The sequence below is a fragment of the Chiloscyllium punctatum genome, chromosome 3 (genome assembly GCF_047496795.1).
Source record: "Chiloscyllium punctatum isolate Juve2018m chromosome 3, sChiPun1.3, whole genome shotgun sequence".
In the NCBI taxonomy this organism is placed as follows: Eukaryota; Metazoa; Chordata; class Chondrichthyes; order Orectolobiformes; family Hemiscylliidae; genus Chiloscyllium; species Chiloscyllium punctatum.
The window spans coordinates 96,039,790-96,059,128 of NC_092741.1; the positions used below are offsets into that span (position 1 = coordinate 96,039,790).

A 19,339-nucleotide genomic window follows, 5' to 3' on the forward strand; every position below is an offset into this window, starting at 1 on the left:
TGTAGAATACTTTACCGGTTAGGTTCATGATAACTTTACAACACAATCTGTTCTTATCCAGAAATTCAGCACGTCAGGAGATCTTTTCATAATGGTGTACCCTTGGGCATTTTGTCTGCCCTCAGGAAAAAAATATTTTTTCTTTACTGCATTCAGCACAAATGCAGTGGGTATTCAGGAAGGGAATAAAATCTCAGATGTTGTCATGGTCAGACTAAATTGTTTTTATTGGCCTTACAATCTGCTAGATTTATTTAAAACTAGAAACAAGAGATAATGTCCATCATAAGCTCTTTTCTCTCTTATTCAATACAGGCATTGGTCGACTACACACCCTATCATGTATGTTTACAGTAAAGTTCTCCCTTTACTGGGTTTGTTTTCTAAATTATTGACATATTAATGCATTGTTAAATAAATCTTGGAAACATGCCAAGATAAAAGTCTACAGTTCACACACGGGTAATTTTGTATAGGTCAACATAACCCACCTTCAAATTCTGATTAAATTAGATAGATGGAAATTGTTCCCTAACAGGGGAAGTTAAACCAGCCAATCCTGATCATTATCCCAGTCATTGCAAACTTCTCATATATTAGCATTGAGTCGGAATCCAGCTCAGCTATGATGCCCTCCAACACTGAATGATCTGTCAGCATTTCCTAGGTAAAAACAATGACTGCAGATGCTGGAAACCAGATTCTGGATTAGTGGTGCTGGAAGAGCACAGCAGTTCAGGCAGCATCCGAAGCTCCTTGGATGCTGCCAGAACTGCTGTGCTCTTCCAGCACCACTAATCCAGAATGTCAGCATTTCCTGTCCAGGTTCATAACCAAGCAGCAATCATTTGGAAAAATACTAAGCATTTGAATGAGTCAGAAATTGTGTGAAATCATCATTTGAATGATTAGCAACAGTACTGATACATACACCGATCCATAAGCTTGAATATACACAAGATTTTAAAGAGAAAAAATAGAGATTAAAGTAGGTAGAGTAAATAAGGAAAAGAGAAATTAGACAGTTTATTGATAGGTGTAATAAGATTCGACTCCAGGAAGTGTAATTTAAATGAATGATAGGCTGATTTCTAACTCGTTGAAACATTGAAAGAAAATCACATGCACCAGGAAAAGTGTCAAATAAATTGAGATATTTAGTATGTACAGGAAATTTTGTACATAAAAAAGAGAAGACAAAAATGTATTATAAAAGAAAATATTAAATGGCTGATTCAATTAAGTGACTATCTGAATATGGGAGTGGCTTTACACAGCTAAATTGTGATAACACAAGAGCCCATACCATTATATAAATTTCACAAACAAAGACTTAGCATTGACCTAGGTATATATGTCGTCCATGCTAGACATGCTAATAAATCTTGCATTTATGTATCACATTTAATATAATGCCATAAAATTTCACAGGAACATACAAAACAAAATACGGCACTGATCCACATGAGGAGATATTGGACTACCAGCTGGTCAGTGATGAGCACCTCAGATAAGGAAAGTGACATAGAAAAGTTTCGGAAGTGAATTCCAGAGGTTTGGGTCTTAGCAGATGAGCACACAGGAATGCTGAAGAAGCCAGAATTAGAGGATTGCAGTATGTCGGAAGATTGTTGGGCTGGGGTAATTTACAGAGATAAGTATGACTGAGACCACAAAAGGAATTGAAAACAAAGATGAGAGTTTTGAAATTGAGACACTTAATCAGGGATCAAAGTAAGTCAATAGGCAAGGAGGTGCTGGGAGAATGGGAATTTGCATTGTTCAGGACATGGGCAGCAGAAGTTTGGATGACATTAGATTATAGAAGAATGTAGGAGGTTGGCCAGTCATATATTCAAATTGTCAAGTGTAGAGGCAAGAAATGTGTGGTTGAGGATTGAACACCAGATGCGCTGAGGCAAGAACTCAGTTGGGTGATTTAGTAGAGTTGGAAATAGGTGGTACTAGTAATATGTGGTCTGACGTTTACCTGGAGGTTAACTATGACAACAAGGATATGAGCAGTCTGGTTTTCAGCGAGAGGGATGAAATACACGGCTAGAAAGTGGAGGTCATAGTCATAGAGCTGTACAACATTGAAACAGACCCTTCGGTCCAACTCGTCCATGATGACCAGATATTCTAAATTAATCTAGTCCCATTTGCCAGAATTTGGCCCATATCACTCTAAACTCTTCCTATTCATGTATCCATCCAGATGACTTTGAAATGTGGTTATTCTACTAGCCTCCACTACTTACTCTGACAGTTCATTCCATACACACACCACCTCTGCCTGAAAAAGTTACCCTTTAGGTAGGTCCCTTTTAAATCTTTCCCTTCTCATCTTAAACCTATGCCCTAAACCTTTGCCCTATGATCTTGACAATTCACCCTATCCATGCTCATCATGATTTTATAAACCTCCTATAAGGTCACCCATCAGCCTCTGACGCTACAGGGAAAATATTCCAAGCCTATTCAGCTTTTCCCAATAGCTGAAACCGTCCAACCCTGGCAACATCTTTGTAAACCTTTTCTGAAAGCCTCTATATATAATGCCATGTAAGCGGATATCCTGTATCACTTGGGGCATGATTTGCTTTCCTCCCTGGAGGGAGTGAGGTAAGTGATGAGGCGGGGGAATAATTGGGCAAGAAAGGCATGGGGAGAAACTCATTCGCTTTCCACTAATTTAATAATTGTATAGGATTTAAGGTCCTTAAGTATTGAATTAATTACCACTTATTAGCCTTAACTTGCCATCTTTCTGACTACCTGCTTCACAAGTGGGTGAGAAAGGGACAATTAGAAGCAAAGGGGTGGTCTCTTAAAAACCATACCTTCCCTTGATGCCTAACTCCGTGTGACTCATGATCCCACAGGATGTAAAGTAAATTTGTAATCTCCCGACTGGAACCCCCAAGGATGCAGTCTTGACCAATGGACTTCAGGATCCAGAGACTTCCAGCGTCTAATTGTCTGGCAACTTCTGGAAACTCAGGTTAACAGTGTTGAGGTCGGGGATCCAAGATGGCGGTGACCCAGCAAGTCTGGGTCTACAGTGCTTCTCCCATGACTTGGGTAAAGTGGGTCACCCACCCCCACCACACTCACCAAATCATTTAAAATAGCTTTTACTTAATGTAATTAGTTGTTTAGTATTGAATTTAAACAATTTAATCTTCAGTAAAAATGACTAAAGGGAAGGGAGTCCGCAGCTCTCAACAAGCAGGACCCCCTCCCCCACCCTCTCCAGCTGCAGCAGAGGCGTCCGTAGCCGCCCCGGGGGACTTACCTACAGTGACAAGCCTCGTGGAAATCATCTCCAAACTGGATGCGAAGATCGACGCTTTTATTGAAGAATCCCGAAGTCGATGGGACTCACTCTTGGCTGCGCTGCAAAAGCACAACCGAGACATTAAGGAAATCGAGGGCCGAGTCGGAGGGGCGGAGCTAAAGGCCGCGACCTCCGAAACTACAGTGCAATCGGCCGTGGATTGGCCGAGAATCAAGGTCGTAGAAAAAATATTCGTTTGCTGGGCCTTCCCCAACGGGAAGAGGAAGGCCAGCTTACAGTGTTTCTCGAACAGTGGCTTCCACAGTTTTTAAATCTGGAAGCTGGATCAGGCCAGGTAAGAGTAGAATGGGCCTACCGGGTCGCAATACGTGGGCTCGGCTCGAACCAGTGCCCACGCCTGGTCCTCTTCCAGCTGTAGAGCTATAGGGAGAGGCAAATACTCCTAGAAGCCTCTAGAAATCTTGGAAAAGATCTGCAAGCTATGATCTATAAAGGATCCAAGATCATGTTATTCCAGGACTTTTCCCCAGCTCTGGTCTGAAAGAGAAAGGCATTCAATGAGGCGAAGAAGTGTTTAAGGGACTTAAATATTCAGCACTCTTTACGCTACCCAGCGACGCTACGCTTTAACCATGAAGGATCCGTGTATAACTTCGGATCGCCGGAAAAGGCCAAGGAATTTTTGGACTCTCTTAGATATATTGTAAGAGATAATTGATGTTGGTTTGCCTTCCCCCCACTCCAGTTTATATACCCACTTTTTTTTCACCTTACTGTTTAATATTATCTTGGGAGGGTGGGGAGAGGGATATATTTATTTGTTCTCTACTTAATGATATTCTCCCCCCCCCTTGGTTTTTTTTATTATTCTGGGGGGTCTAGTTGATTTTGGTGGTTACCTTATTCTATTTTACCTGTCTCTCGGAGCGGGGTTGTTTTCCCATGTTATTTTGTATTATTATATTTAATTATTACTTGTTGAGGTTGTAATTTTATAGTTATATATGTTTATACATGATATTAACATTACCAAATATATTCAGGTGTTGGTGTGGGTGGGGGGGGGGTGGGGGTAGGGTGCTCACTGTTAATTCTACCTCTGTAGTATATTTGAATTTTCCTCATCTTATTGAGGAGCACTTGGGTCAAGAGTGGGGCACTGGTTGGGAGAGGATATGATGGACCTTTGGAAAGGAAGTGATACCCCCTGGGAACAAGGGGGAAAATCTCCATTTAAATACTTTTTCTTATGTAGAAATAGTTTTTTATTATACTGTTGTGAGTGTATTAGAGAGCCTTTATTTTTGTGAATTTTATATGCTCTATGCTCGGGATGTTCTGGATAGGTTTTCCTCTCCCGAGGGGTCTCGGATTTGCCCTGACGATTATGGTTGATCAGTTGGTTAAATGGTGTACCTGGAATGTCAAGGGGAGTAATTCGCCAGTCAAAAGGAAGAAAATATTATCAAATCTCAAGAAAGAAAGGGTTGATATAGCTCTCCTACAGGAGACACACTTGTTGGATAAAGAACATTTGAAATTATGACAGTGTGGATTTGATCAGGCCTTTTTTCTTCTTTTAGCTTATTCGGAAGAATTACCCTTTCAAAATTCTAAGTCAGATAAAAGACGAATCTGGATGATATATTCTGATTAAGGCCCTTATAAATGGAGAGGAGTATGGGATTTTAAATTTGTATTGCCCCCCGGCACATCCTTTTAAATTTATAACGGAAGCTTTCTCAAAATTGATGGCTTTCAGTGCCCGTCATACAATTATAGGGGGAGACTTTAATTGTATTATGGATCCGGAAATAGATAGGATTCCCAAGAGTACTGCAGGAGTATCTCCCAGATCTAGACAATCGGTGGATCTGAACAAAGAATTAGGATTAGTAGATGTATGGAGATGTCTTCATCCACAGGGCAGAGATTTTTCTTTTTCCTCCAATCCACATAAATGTCATACCAGAATTGATATGTTTTTTGCCCCCTCAATTTTTAAAAATTCCATATCATCCTGTAAAATAGGTAGTATAGCAACTTCTGATCACGCTGCTGTATATATGGAAACTAAGGCGAGGAACAATGGGACATCCCCTCGACATTGGCGTATGGACTCCTTCCTGATGAAAGAAAGTAAATTTGTAAGGCACTTCTCTCAAGAAATTAAAACTTTTTTAGAAATTAATTTAGGTTCAGCTAGCAACCCATCAATGATGTGGGAGACCATCAAAGCTTACACGTGAGGTTTGATCATTTCATACTCAGCGACCTAGAAAAAATTAAAGGGAGAACAACAGCGTCTGCTCGAAGCTCGCTTAAAAACGGCTGAAACAGCATATGCTGATAGACCTTCTATTATTAAATTGCAAAGGATTACGCCCTTAGGACAGCTCTAAACACCACACTTACCCAAAAGGCTAAGAGGGAAATATTATTTGCAAAACAAAGGTTATATGAATTTGGCGATAAATCTGGTAGATACTTAGCATTTCTTGCAAAGAAAAAGAAGGCCGTTCAAACTATCACATCTATCAAGGAAAGTATGGGTATTTGACTCATGATCATAAAAGGATTAACGCAATCTTTAGAAAATTTTATTCTGATTTATATAAATCATAGGATTGTGAAGACAGGACTAGAAGGATGCAATCATTTTTTAAACATTTGACCTTTCCGGGCCTAACTCCGGAACAGGTATCGGTCTTGAATGCTCCCCTAACAATCCAAGAAATACTTGACGCAATCAGGCAACTTCAGAGCGGTAAGGCACCGGGCCCAGATGGTTTTCAAGCTGAATTCTATAAAGAATTTACAGAAATATTGGCTGGTCCACTTATGGACATGTATAACTATTCATACAGTCAGGGCTGTCTCCCGCCTTCATTGAAAGAGGCAAATATCTCTCTTATCCTTAAAAAGGGAAAGGACCCAGAAGATTGCGCATCATACAGACCAATATCCTTGCTAAATGTAGATTTTAAAATCCTTTCTAAAACGTTAGCATTGAGACTAGAAAGGGTATTGCCACATATCATAAAGGAGGATCAGACGGGGTTTATTAAGGGCCGTAGATCATCCAATAATATTAGAAGGGTTTTGAATATGATTCAAGCCTGCCATCAGGGAAAGATACCAGGAGTAGTAGTCTCATTATTCGCGGAAAAGGCATTCGATAGGGTTGAGTGGTCATATTTGTTTTACACATTGGAAAGGTTTGGCGTTGGAAAGATGTTTACCAAATGGGTCTCAACATTGTATAGTGATCCCAAAGCAGTTGTGGTTACCAATGGATTAGGCTCGGATAGCTTCAGTGTGGGTAGGGGCTGCCGTCAGGGATGTCCTCTCTCGCCATTGTTATTTACGCTAATAATTGAGCGGCCCCGAGGATTGGTACAGGTAAACATAAAATTACCCTGTATGCAGATGATGTTCTTCTATTCCTCAGTAATCCTCTGATGTTTGTGCCTCACTTAATCCAAGTTATTAATACATTTAGTGCATTCTCAGGCTATAAAATTAATTTATCAAAATCAGAGGCTATGCCAATGGGTGGCCTTGCTATGATACCCCACTTAGTGGACGGATCCCACTTTCCCTTTCGGTGGTCCCTGGGTGGTTTCTTATATTTAGGCATTTTTATTACCCCAGTATTTGGTCAGTTATACAAGGCTAACTTTGTACATTTACTGGAATGGATAAGGCAGGACCTCCAGCGATGGGGAGACCTTCCAATTTCCTGGTTGGGTAGAATAGCACTAATTAAAATGAATGTCCTGCCCCGTCTCCTATACCCTATGAGAATGCTTCCGGTGATGCTGCCGTAGCTGGCACTACGTAAATTATATGGCTGGTTGGGTTCCTTTATCTGGAATCATAGATGGACCCTCATTAAGCTGAAGAAGCTACAGCTTCCACAGGCAAGGGGAGGATTGGACTTCCCAGATTTTAGGAAATATCAGTTAAGTTCCTCATTAAGTTACACAGCTGATTGGGTCTTGTCTGATCCACAATCAATCTGGCTGGACATCGAGGCTTCTCAAGTAAAATGTCCACTTATTAACCTTTTATTTTCAGACAAGAGGAAAGTCATTTCGGATCACTGTAAAAACCCTATAATACTAAACACAATTAAAGCTTGGAATATATTGATGCAAAATGAGGGCAACTCACATAAAACATCCCCCTATGCTCCGATAGTGGGAGCATGGGGATTCCAACCGGGGTTTACAGACGCCACTTTCAAACTCTGGAGATCCAGGGGTATCTCATGTCTAGGGGACCTATTTAAGGATGGGGTCCTGATGTCTTTTGAACAGCTGCATCGGAAATTCGGATTACCTAATGGAGACCTCTTTCGATACTTCCAAGTTCGAGATTACATACAGAAGAAGACTACGTTATTAGATAGTCTTTAAAATCAGATAGAGAATGTAGAGTGCTACGGCCAATGGGGGTATCTTCCGTCAGTACTATTTATCATTTACTACATGATGAAGTATCAGGAGATATGGACAATCTGCTTAAAACATGGGATCAGGATTTGGGACTAGAAATCTCTATAGAAACGTGGAATGACATTTGGGAAAATGCCAGAAGAATCACCGTCTGCAACAGAACTTAGGCTATCCAGCTGAAGATACTTCATTGGGCCCACATTGCACCAGATCAATTAGCAAAATTTAAGGCAGGAGCATCTCCAATATGTCCCAAATGTAAAATAGAGGTGGGCACTCTTGTACATTGTCTATGGACCTGTCATACGATCCTTCGATATTGGACTAAAGTAGCAAGTACCTTGACAGAGATTTTAGGAATGGAAATTAAAGTGGACCCTGTATTTCTCCTTTTGGGCTTTTCGAACTTTCCCTCCCTGGATATGCACGGGAAGAGATTATTTTCTATTCTCTCTTTCTGTGCAAGGAAAAATATTTTGGTAAACTGGGTGGCTGAGGGCCCCCCTGGACTTTCAAATTGGCACAGATTAATTATGGAATGTATTCCCCTTGACTTCCTTACAAATATGGTGCACCGAAAGACCGAATTATTTCATAAAATATGGCAGCCCTTCTTGAATTATATAAATACAGATATTTTGGCTATCCTAACAAGGGCTTTTATTTAATTAAGATTGCGAACCTGGCTGGTCCGGGACCCCTTGGGAGAGGAATCCCGTACGAATATGGGTTTTGTTACATTTGATGTTAATACATTCCGAGCATGTATCTCACTATCCAATTTCTGTGTTATCCGTTGTTTTTTTTCTTTCTCTTATTTGAATAATGTAAGAGACTTAATTATACACTCTGGTTAGTTGTAGGTTAGATTAGTAGTTAGTTGTGTTTTGTTTTCTTTTGTTAAATTTTGGTTATTATTTATTTAAGATTTAATTGTAAATCAATGTTTGTACTTGAGATTTTTTTTATTTTTGTAAACTTGTAAAAATGTTAAATTTTCAATAAAAATATCTATTTAAAAAAAAGCGTTGAGGTCTATGGTAGGACTAGATGCTCACACTAGCTCACCAATCAGCACTTAATGAGCTGCGTTGTTTTGCTTGTCAGGGTGGTATATTAGTTGCCATCTAATATATTCACCCTCAGACTTGGTTGTGAAATATCTGCCCTTTGCATGTTATATTGTCAGAATATAAGCATATGTAAGTCCTGTTTCAGAAAACTGGAAATCTCATGAAAGATAATTTCTGCAAATCCCTGCAGATTAGTATAGACATTTATGTTTATTCAGACGATCATTCCATTTTCTACTTCTATTAGATATTAATACAAGTAATCTGAAACTAATCTACATGTGAATAATATAAATTTCAACATCTGCTTAAATGGAAATGAACAAATGCCTGTCCTGCTGCTTGAAAATGTAAAATGTATATTAATGTCACAACAGTAGTCCAAATTGAAAAGTTTCCTAAAATCTATCTGAAAGTCTATACAGTAATGCTTTCTTTTCTGTATAATTATTCCATTGGGCCATACACACTGCTATCTCTGGCCAATCAGATATCTCAATGGGGGTAATTTAAACTTTGTGAGATAATGTAACATGAGTGGTAATTAGTTGATAACCTGTATGACATCTGCCTTGATTTTTATTTTCATTGGTTAGGACGTAGAATGCCCTATGATGGTACAGAATTCACAAGCTCTTCTGTGCTGTAAACATCCATGGTAAAGCTGAAAGATCAACTACCGATCCAATTTCTTATGATCTCATGATCAGTGAATTTTAAACCTAACCCCCAATTGTATTGGAACCCTGATTCAAGTGTGTTAATGAGGTGACCTGGGGACTTTTGGACCCTAGATATTCACTGCAGTTAAAATAGGCACTGGGTCTGTTGATTGATATTTGTAACAGTCTCCCTCACCCTTGTAGTGCACCTTTTGACCGTCGGATAAAGCTTCTGACTTTCCATCCTATCTCTACCTCTCACTTTGTTGACTTCTATCAGGTCACTCCTCAGCGTCCGTCATTCCACTGAAAACAATCAGAGTTTTCCAACCTCTCCTCATAACTAAAACCCTCCAGATGAGGCAACATTCTGGCAAATCTTCGCCCCACCCTCGATAAAACATCCATGACCCTTTGGTAGTGTGGCAACAAGTACTGCATGCAATATTCCAAATGTGGCCCAACTGAAGTTTTGGACAACTTTAACATAACTTGCCAACTTTTATATTCGACGCCCCAGCCAATGAAGGCAAGCATACTGTATGTTTTCATGCGGTATGCCTAATAGAACATAGAATTATACAGCACAGTACAGGCCGTTCAGCCCTTGATGTTGTGCCAACCTTTTATCCTACTCTAAGATCAACTTAACTTACATATACTTCATTTTACTATCATCTATGTGCCTATCCAAGAATCGCTTAAATGTCCTAATGTATCTATCTCTACTCCCACCTCTGGCAGTGCATTCCATGCACCACTGTGTAAAGAACTGACCTCTAATCATCTTAAAGTTATGCCCCCTTGTGATAGCCATTTTTACCCATGGAAAAAGTCTTTGACTATCCGCTCTATCTCTGCCTCTCATCATTTGTACATCTCTATCAAGTCGCCTCTCACCATTCTTCGCTCCAATGAGAAAAACCTCAATCTTTCTTCATAAGAAATGCCCTCCAGTCCAGGCAGCATCCTGGATTAGTTGGTTGCACAGAGGTTGAAAGAAAATGGCACATTATATTTATCCTGCCATAATCACAGAATCTCACATTTGTCACAGAAGAGAAAGAAGCCATTCAGCCTGTCACGTGTGCTCTGGCTCTCCAAGTGAGTAACTCATTTGGTGCCATTCTCCCATCCTCTCCCATGACTGCTGTACATTGTTCCCTTCAGGTAACAATTTAATTCCATAAATGTAATTTCTGTGAATTTGTAACACAGAAGACTGTGTGCAAATAAACTAATATTGAGAAGCATCACTGTGTTAACATTTACAACGTTAATCAGACAACTGTAAAAAATGGATTTAAAAACACAAGTATATATTAATATATATATTTAGTGACTATTTTAGGAATGTAACTTTCCATAATTCCAGAGGGCCATAGAGTTGCTCTCTCATCAAAGAGAGAGAGAGGGGACTGGTGTTGGTCTAATCTAAGGGTCACCACGCCTCAGGTGAGAGTGGAGTTTGAGAAGGATGGACCTTCATAATCATCTCTGCCAGTGCAGGAATTAACCTGTGCTGCTACTCTGCATTGCAAATCAGCTGTACAGCCAGCTGAGCTCACCAAACACCCCCCCCCCCCCAATTTATTTTTAATAACGCATTAAACAACAAAGAGGCGACTATAATCATCTGACTGGATTTTCTGTAACCTTCCAAAAGCTCCTTAGGTGTCAACATCAGATGGAACTGGAATAGCAAACTAACGTATTATATGGAATGTTCCAAAACCGGGACCAGGGGTCTGCCAGGGAGATAAATTTCTCATTGAAATGACTGGGTTCACTCCTATCTGCGGTTTCGGGCATTCGCGGCTACAGGGGGACTACTGTATTATAAACTATGACAGAAACAATTAAGAATATAAGAAGCTAGAGAAGAAATAGGCTGTTCAACTCTTTAAGCCTGCCCTATCTTCTATAAAATCATGGTTAATCTGCCCCAGCCCTCAATTCTCGTGCCAGCTCTTCATGGTGTTCAATTCTCTGAAAAGTCTCAACTCTTGTTTTCTGTGTGTTAACCAATCCCCAGTCGATGCTGATATATTGGCCCTAATAATGTGAACCCTTATCTTGTGCAGTAATCTTTTGTATGGCACCGTATCAAATGCCTACTTAAAATCCAAATACATTGCACCAATTGGTTCACCTTTATCGACTCTGCTTGTAATATTCTCAAAGAACTCTAGCAAACTTGTCAAACATGATTTCTCTTTCACAATCCATGTTTACTCTTTAATTGCATTAGGATTTCCTTTTAATAATGGACTCTAATATCTTCACAATGACAAATGTTAGGCTAATAGGCCTATAGTTTCTGTAACTGTGCCTTCTTGGAGATGTCACATTGTCAGATTTCTGATCCACTGGAATCCTTCTGGATTCTCATGTGTTCTGGAATATTTCAACCAATGACTCCATTATCTCTGCAGACATTCTCTTAAAATCTTGGATGAAGGCTATTAATGTCTGCCTTCAGTCCCACACTCCCGCACTCACACACTCACCCCCTCACAGACTTAAGACACTCTACACTCTCATACACACACATATATGCTCTCTCTTATACTCACAATCCCCCAACCCAGACAGACAGACAGACACACACACACACACACACACACACACATAAAGACCCACATGCACATATATGCATATACATACGTTTGTGGGGTGAATTTGTACTTGCAGAGTTACATTGTACTTTGCTCAAAAACTGCATTAATTCATGTAAAACTCTTTTCTCGCTTTTTAGATTAGAATCAATCTAAACATCATGGCATAGACAGAGAACACAGGGGGCTAACACCTTCAACATATTGTCTAGCTATCTCCAATTGTTACAGCTAACCTGAGAATGCAACTTTTAAAAAAAAGGTTTTGTGATTTACAAATGAAAGAAGTGAAACTATCATGGTATTCAAACAGATGAAAGACTCAACAGACAATCTAGGTATCTTTCAATGTATAATTTTGGTTACATCACACTGTAAACTTTTGCTATAAATTCTGTGCCTTACAATTGTGTCCTCCACAATCACCTGATGAAGGAGCGGTGGTCCGAAAGCTAGTGCTTCCAATTAAACCTGTTGGACTATAACCTGGTGTTGTGAGATTTTTAACTTTGTACACCCCAGTCCAACACCGGCATCTCCAATTCAGTCCCATGGGTTTGTCAAATAACTTTGTCCCTTGTAATAGGAATGTTACAAGATATTTTCTACAATTAGCATAATTTCCCTGCTCCCCATTATCAATTCCCCAATCACATCCTCCAAGGGTCCCACATTCACTTTAGCTACTTGTTTACCTATTATGTACCTGTAGAAGCTCTTGCTGTTTGTTTTTATATATCTTGCCAATTTATTTTCATAATCAATTTCCTCCTAAAAAAAGAAAATTCCAATCCTCTGGCCTACCATGAGTTTTTCTACCTTGTAAGCCTTAGGTTTGATTAGATACATTTCATGAACACCTTTGGTAACCATGGGTGGTTTATCCCATTCATCAAGTCCTTCTTTCTGATGGGAGAGAGGCGTAGGGAGGGGGAGTCACTGAAGGAAATTTGTATTAGTAGGGAAATGCTATTGGGAAAATTGATAGGATTGAAGGCCAATAAATTCCCAGGCCTAGAAAATCTACAACTCAGAGTACTTATGGAAGTGGCCCTAGAAATAATGGATGCATTAGTGGCCATCTTCCAAGTTTCTTTCGATGCTGGAACTGTTCCTGCAAATTGGAGGGTAACTAATGCAACCCTTCTATTTACAAAGGAAGGCAGAGAGAAAACCAGGAATCATAGTGGGAAAAATTCTACAGTCCATTGCAAAAGAATTAATAGCTGAGCATTTGGAAAGAGAGTGAAATCATGCTTGACAAATCTAGTGGAATTCTTTGAGGGTGTAGCTAGTAGAGTTGATGAAAGGGAACCAGTGGACATGGTTTATTTAGACTTTCTGAAGGCATTTGACAAAGTCCCACATAAGAAACTAATGCATAAAATTAAATTGCATGGGATTGAGGTAGTGTATTGAGATGGATAGAATAGGAAACAAAAGAAGAGCAATAAATGGTCTTTTACTGAATGGCTGGCAGTCACTAGTGGGATAGTGCAGGGATCAGTGATAGGAATCCAGCTATTCATGATATGTTAATGAATTTAATTAGGGAACTAAATGTAATATTTCCAAATTTGCAGATGACAAAGTCATGTGTAAGAGTGAGTTGAGGGAGGATGCAGAGATGATTCAGTGTGATTCGGATAAGCTAAATGACTGGATAAGTGGATGGCAAATGCAGTATAATATGGATAAATGTGAGGTTATCCACTTTAGTAGAAAAAAATGGAAGACAGATTGGTATCTGACTGGATATAAATTGAGAGGGGGGAATGTTAATTGAGACCTGGGTACACTTGTGCACCAGTCGCTGAAGGTAAGCATGTAAGCAGCAGGCAGTAAAGGCGGCAAATGGTGTCCTGGCCTTCATAATGACATGATTTGAGTATAGGACAGGGATATCTTTTGCAATTGTACAGGAACTTGGTGAGACAACACCTGGACTACTGTGCACTGTTTTCATTCTCTTTTCTGAGGAAGGATATGTTTGCTATGGAGGAAGTGAAGTGTGTATTCACTAGGCTTAACCTTAGGATGGCAGGACTGATGCATGAGGAATGGTTTAATAAGTTAGGATTATATTCACTGGATTCTAGATTAGAGTGGTGCTGGAAAAGCACAGCAGTTCAGGCAGCATCCGAGGAACAGGAAAATCAATGTTTCGGGCAGTTATATTCACTGGAGTTCAGAAGAATGAGGAAGGGTTCTCATAGAAACCTATAAAATTCTAACACGACTAGCCATGGCAGCTGTAGGAAGGAAGTTCCTGAAGGCAGGGGCATCTGCAATCATGGGTCCTAAGGAGACAAGATAAACCATTTAGGACTGAGATAAGAAATTTCTTCACCAAGAGCACAGTGAACCTGTGGAATTCACTACCACAGAAAGCAGTTGAGACCAAACTATTGTATGATTACAAGAAGGACTTGGTTGTGGCACTTGGGGCTGAACGGATCAAGGGATATGAGGAAAAAGCAGGAACAGACCATTGAGGTGGGTGGTCAATCATATTCAAAGTGAATGGCAAAGCAAGCTTAAATAGCCTACTCTCATTTTCTACGTAAACGCAGCCACCAAACTTAATTTATGCACCCTGTGAGTAATCAACTTTCATTTATCAAAAACTGTGAAACAGAATTTACATTTCAGCAATATTCCTAGTTGTTTTGATTCTTGTCAAATGAATCTTAGAACCTTTCTGGTAATGGATCTCGCTTTGTTACTAACTTAATATAATAGTAATGATCTGAACATAATTCAGAACATAATCTGAACATAATTCAAAGGACATATTCTATTTCTAACTTGAAGCCTTTTTTTAATTATCCACTAATTTAAATTAAACAATGTAAATAACATGGAAAAGTTGGAAAGCAGTGTCAAAATATTGAGTCACCAGATCATTTTGAATTAAGGGAATAGATTGTATTGATTTCAACAGATATTGTATTGATGGCCCCAGTAGCGCAAAAAGCACTTTGATCTGCACAGTATTTATTTAATAATCTCTAGTTCTTAAGTGATTTTCTATATTTAATCCTCGTTCTCATGGGTCTAATTAGTCTACACAATTAGTCCACCAATTTAGTGTTGAAGACAGTGTAAGGTGGATACATTTCAGACTGTGCTTCTAATTAATTCTTCTGTTAAACCACCAAACCAATTATATCTCTGTGTAGAAATGCAATATAAGTTTGGCTTCATTGCCTGCTGAATCCTCTTGTCTTTATTTGTATTGGAAACATTTTAAAGGAAAAGCAATATTTTAGACAAGTACTGCATTGGACTACCACCTGCACACAGCAAGGCTTTTTAAAATTGAAACTTTGCTGTATGTTAAGAAGCATATGCTAAAGACAGTAATGTTTGTGGGTGAATCCTTTCCAGTATTTTAACAGAAGTATGAAACAATTTTGAACTTTTTCCCCGAATGACGGTCAAAGGACAACTTATCCTTTCCCTCAAAGGCATGGGTACCAAAACTAATTTTGATAGTCTCATAATACCTTCTTAATAATTCCCCATTTATAACCCACGAGAGAGATAATCTATTGCCTAATATGGTTTGACCAGTTGCCTCTTCTGCATGCATGCATCCAGAACTTAATTTTTAAATGGAAGTGTGATAGCTACATGCTAAAAAGGAAAATTTTTAAAAATTATAACTGACAAAGAAGGTGTTAAGAGTTGAGTTGTGATTCCCCTTACTTGGATTTGACATTTGACCAACATAGAATACTTAAAACAGTATTTACTGGGGAATCTCAGTAGGTCTGAAGCATCTGTGGAGAGAAAACAAAGCTAACATTTCGAGTCTTGTGACCCTTCAGAACTGATAGTAACGAGGAAAATGTAGTAAATATGCTGAAGACAGGGGATGGATGGAAAGGAGTAAGCAGATGGATGGAGATTGAGCCCAAAGAGAGAGAACAACAGGCAGACAAAGAGATGGATGACAGTATGCCAGGCAGAAAGAAAAGTTAATAATGAGGATGTAATTAGGTGAAGTAGGTTGACTCTGTTGAAAGCAGCTAATGTCATGACAGAGCATGGGTTGTGTGGATGGGTAAAAGACAGAGAAAAAGATGTTCAATTTCTAAAATTATTAAACTCGATATTAGGTCCTGCAGTTGTAAAGGTCCCCAAGTGGGAAATGGGATGCTGTTCTTCCAGTTTGTGCTGAGCCTCTTTGGAGTACTGCAGCAGGCCTGAGACAGAAATGTTGCCCAGGAAACATGGTGATATGTTGAAGTGGCAGGCAACTTGCAGCTTGGTGTCATATTTGCAAATGGAATGGAGTTGTTCTGCAAGCTGGTTACCCAGTCATGATAAGGACTGCTTTCAGCACAGCCAATCCATTTTTACCTACTTATGGTTCCCATTAACAGCTTTTCTTTCTCCCTTATTACTATAATCCATCCCCTTGTCTACCTAATTTGTCTTTCTGTCTCTCTCTGGCCTCCATCTCCATCTATTCGATCAGTCCTTTCTTTCCCTAACTCACCCCTGTTTTCATATATATACCACCTTTTCTGAGCTACTTTCAGTTCTGAAGAATGGTCAATTGACCCTAAAACACTTACTCTGCTTTTTCTCAACAGATGCTGCCAGACCTGCTGAGTTTCTATTTTTGTTTGATATTTCCAACATTTACCACCTTACTTGATTTTATTTTGGAGAACATTACTTACTTTAACAAACCACGGAGGCAAGAGTAAGAATAGGAATGGAAGAGAAAATGAGCGAATTAGGGAGTACAATTTCCAAATGACACCTCTTTGAAGAGTGTGTTGCCTCGCATTTGTGTTCTCCTCAAATGATGTAAGGCATGTTTGAGATGCATATTTTGGGGTCATTATCTTTTTCAAGACCCAGAACTATGCTGTTTCATGGAAAACATTATGTTAACACAAAAACAAAATACTGTCACAACTAGAAATCTGATAAAAATAGAAAATACTGGAAATGCCCAGCAGGTGTGGTGGAATTTGTGAAGAAAAGGTGTTAACATTTCAGGTTGGTTCTGCCAAACGTTTGACAGCTTTTTGAAGTATTAGAAATCATTTTACAGTCAAAACCAGCATATTAACAGGTGGATAGGAGATGTAAACTAGGATGAGTGATCAACATTCCTACTCAATCACTGAGCTGTCTGCGGTAATATAGTGAGGGTAAAACATTGACCAGATGGCCCGCTCTTGGGCTCATTGAAGTTCTTAACTGGTCAGTTAAGGGCCTGTTTCCACTCCTGCTGCAACATATGGTTGGGGAAGATGGAATGAAGGCGAACAGCCCACTACTTCACCATCTGTAGTGAAAAGGTTTAAAGGAAATAGGATACATCTTTACAGGGACCTTACGTACCCTTCGGGGTCATCCTCCCGCAAGGTGTTACTCTCACTTTGTGCCTGCAAAACACCCAGACCCTTCTCCACCCTTCCTAGGGTCCCTCATGAAGAACCCCAGACTTAACTCTAAGTCTGGTCACTAGGGATCTTCTCCTGTGATTTCCTGCAGTAGTCACTGCTGTTGGAACTGAGGTCTCTTGAGACTACTCATCTCCTGATGAATGTGATTGGCTGGCAGCTCTTCAGGGTGGGACTTCCTGTCCCTGGAAGGCATGAAGTCACACAATGACCTCATCACTTCATTAAGGCCACTCCTCCAGCATATTATCACTGGGGAGCGGCCAATTTTAAATTTGTCAGCTCATAGTGGATGTTTCTATAGGGTAGGGAAGTATTGTGACTCCTAACCCAGAAAACTCAGCCCATTTACTCTGTTTCATTCTTCATGGATGCTGCTGGGCATGCTGCATATTTCTAGAAATCTCTATTCTTATTTTGAATTGCATTTATTATTGACAAGAACAAGTAAGATTTCGTTTTTACTGCTTAATGGGTAATCTGGTAGTGGAATGAAATACCTTTGGATTTTACTAGTGTCAGGTGACCTTTTCCAATCTATTACCAGGAAGGTGGGGAAAATGAAAATTTATGCTTTGGTTTTAATGGCCTGCTGTAATTATCACTATTACAGTTACTTTATCCTTCAAATAGCTGCCTAACTCAATGTGACCATTTTTAGCCTCTGCTTGTGTCTCCAGCATTCTTTCAGTTGCAAAGAAAAGACTGCAAATTGTTCTTACTGTGAAACTGGACCTTTGTATTACTTTTATTTTTTGCATTGATTTACAAGATCCCATTGATTTGAACCTTGTTATTCATGTGAATATGAAGTTGTACATATCCAATTTTGCTGAATGCAAATTTTGATATTTCCAAAGGACATTGTTTAAAGGTTGAGATGTTTGGAGAAAAGTTGTGAAATGTCAGCATTTTAAGTTTTTGTATTCTTTTGTGTTTCTTAAATACAGGAGAAATTTGAGGCACTATTCTTGGCCTATGATGACCATGCCACATTCCAACTGTTTAAAAGTTTCAGACGTGTACGAATTAACTTCAGCAATCCTAAAGTAGCAGCCCGTGCCAGAATAGAGCTCCATGAAACAAAGTTCAATGGGAAAAAGCTAAAACTCTACTTTGCACAGGTAATGAATTCAGGACTTTGATCTTTGATCATAAAACATTAAGACATTTGATAAAGAAATTGAAGCCAAGGATTTAATCAAAAAATAAGATTTGTTTAACTAGTGCAGTTAGGGTAGAAATCAGACAATGTTGATAAAATGTGGAGCTGGATAAAGCACAGCAGGTGAAGTGGCATCAGAAGAGCAGGAGAGTTGATGTTTTGGGCAAGAGCCTTCATCAGGATTGGGAGAAGGGGAAGAGGGCTGAGAAGTAAATGGTGCGGGGTGGGGCAGGGGTAAAGGTCAGACAAAAATTGTGTTGCTTAAATGCAGGCATATTGAAGTCAAACATTGGAGATCAGCACTGTACGTCTTTAAGATTCTCGAAGACATCTGACCCAAAACCGAGATTCCAGATATCTCTGGTTGCCACCAAATATAATAATTAGCCCCTTACAGAAATGAATTAAGGTTCTGAGACATATATTTTAGTACCCCTGAAAAAAAAACTGATGTTCCCTGAAATAGTGTGGACCTAGGTCTGCTTTATCTGCTATGAGCCTGACGTCTTCCCACTGAAAGGTAGAACCCCAATAGTGAGGCCGATGCTGGCAATGTGGTGAGCCGCATTCTGGCCCTGCAGGAAAGTTAGCTAACAGGAAAGTGTGACAGCTGCCAACAGCTCAACAAGAT

General features: G+C 39.5%; 1 protein-coding gene across 4 annotated transcripts in view; it reads left to right on the forward strand.

Moving 5' to 3' along the window:
- The window catches only part of rcan2 (regulator of calcineurin 2), a 362,913-nt gene that overhangs the window by 243,386 nt on the left and 100,188 nt on the right, over nucleotides 1-19,339 (forward strand). For all 4 annotated transcript variants that reach the window (XM_072556972.1, XM_072556988.1, XM_072556981.1 and 1 more), the window contains one exon: nucleotides 18,494-18,667. In XM_072556972.1, coding sequence (XP_072413073.1) covers nucleotides 18,494-18,667 — 174 coding nt within the window. The remainder of the gene's footprint in view (nucleotides 1-18,493; nucleotides 18,668-19,339) is intronic.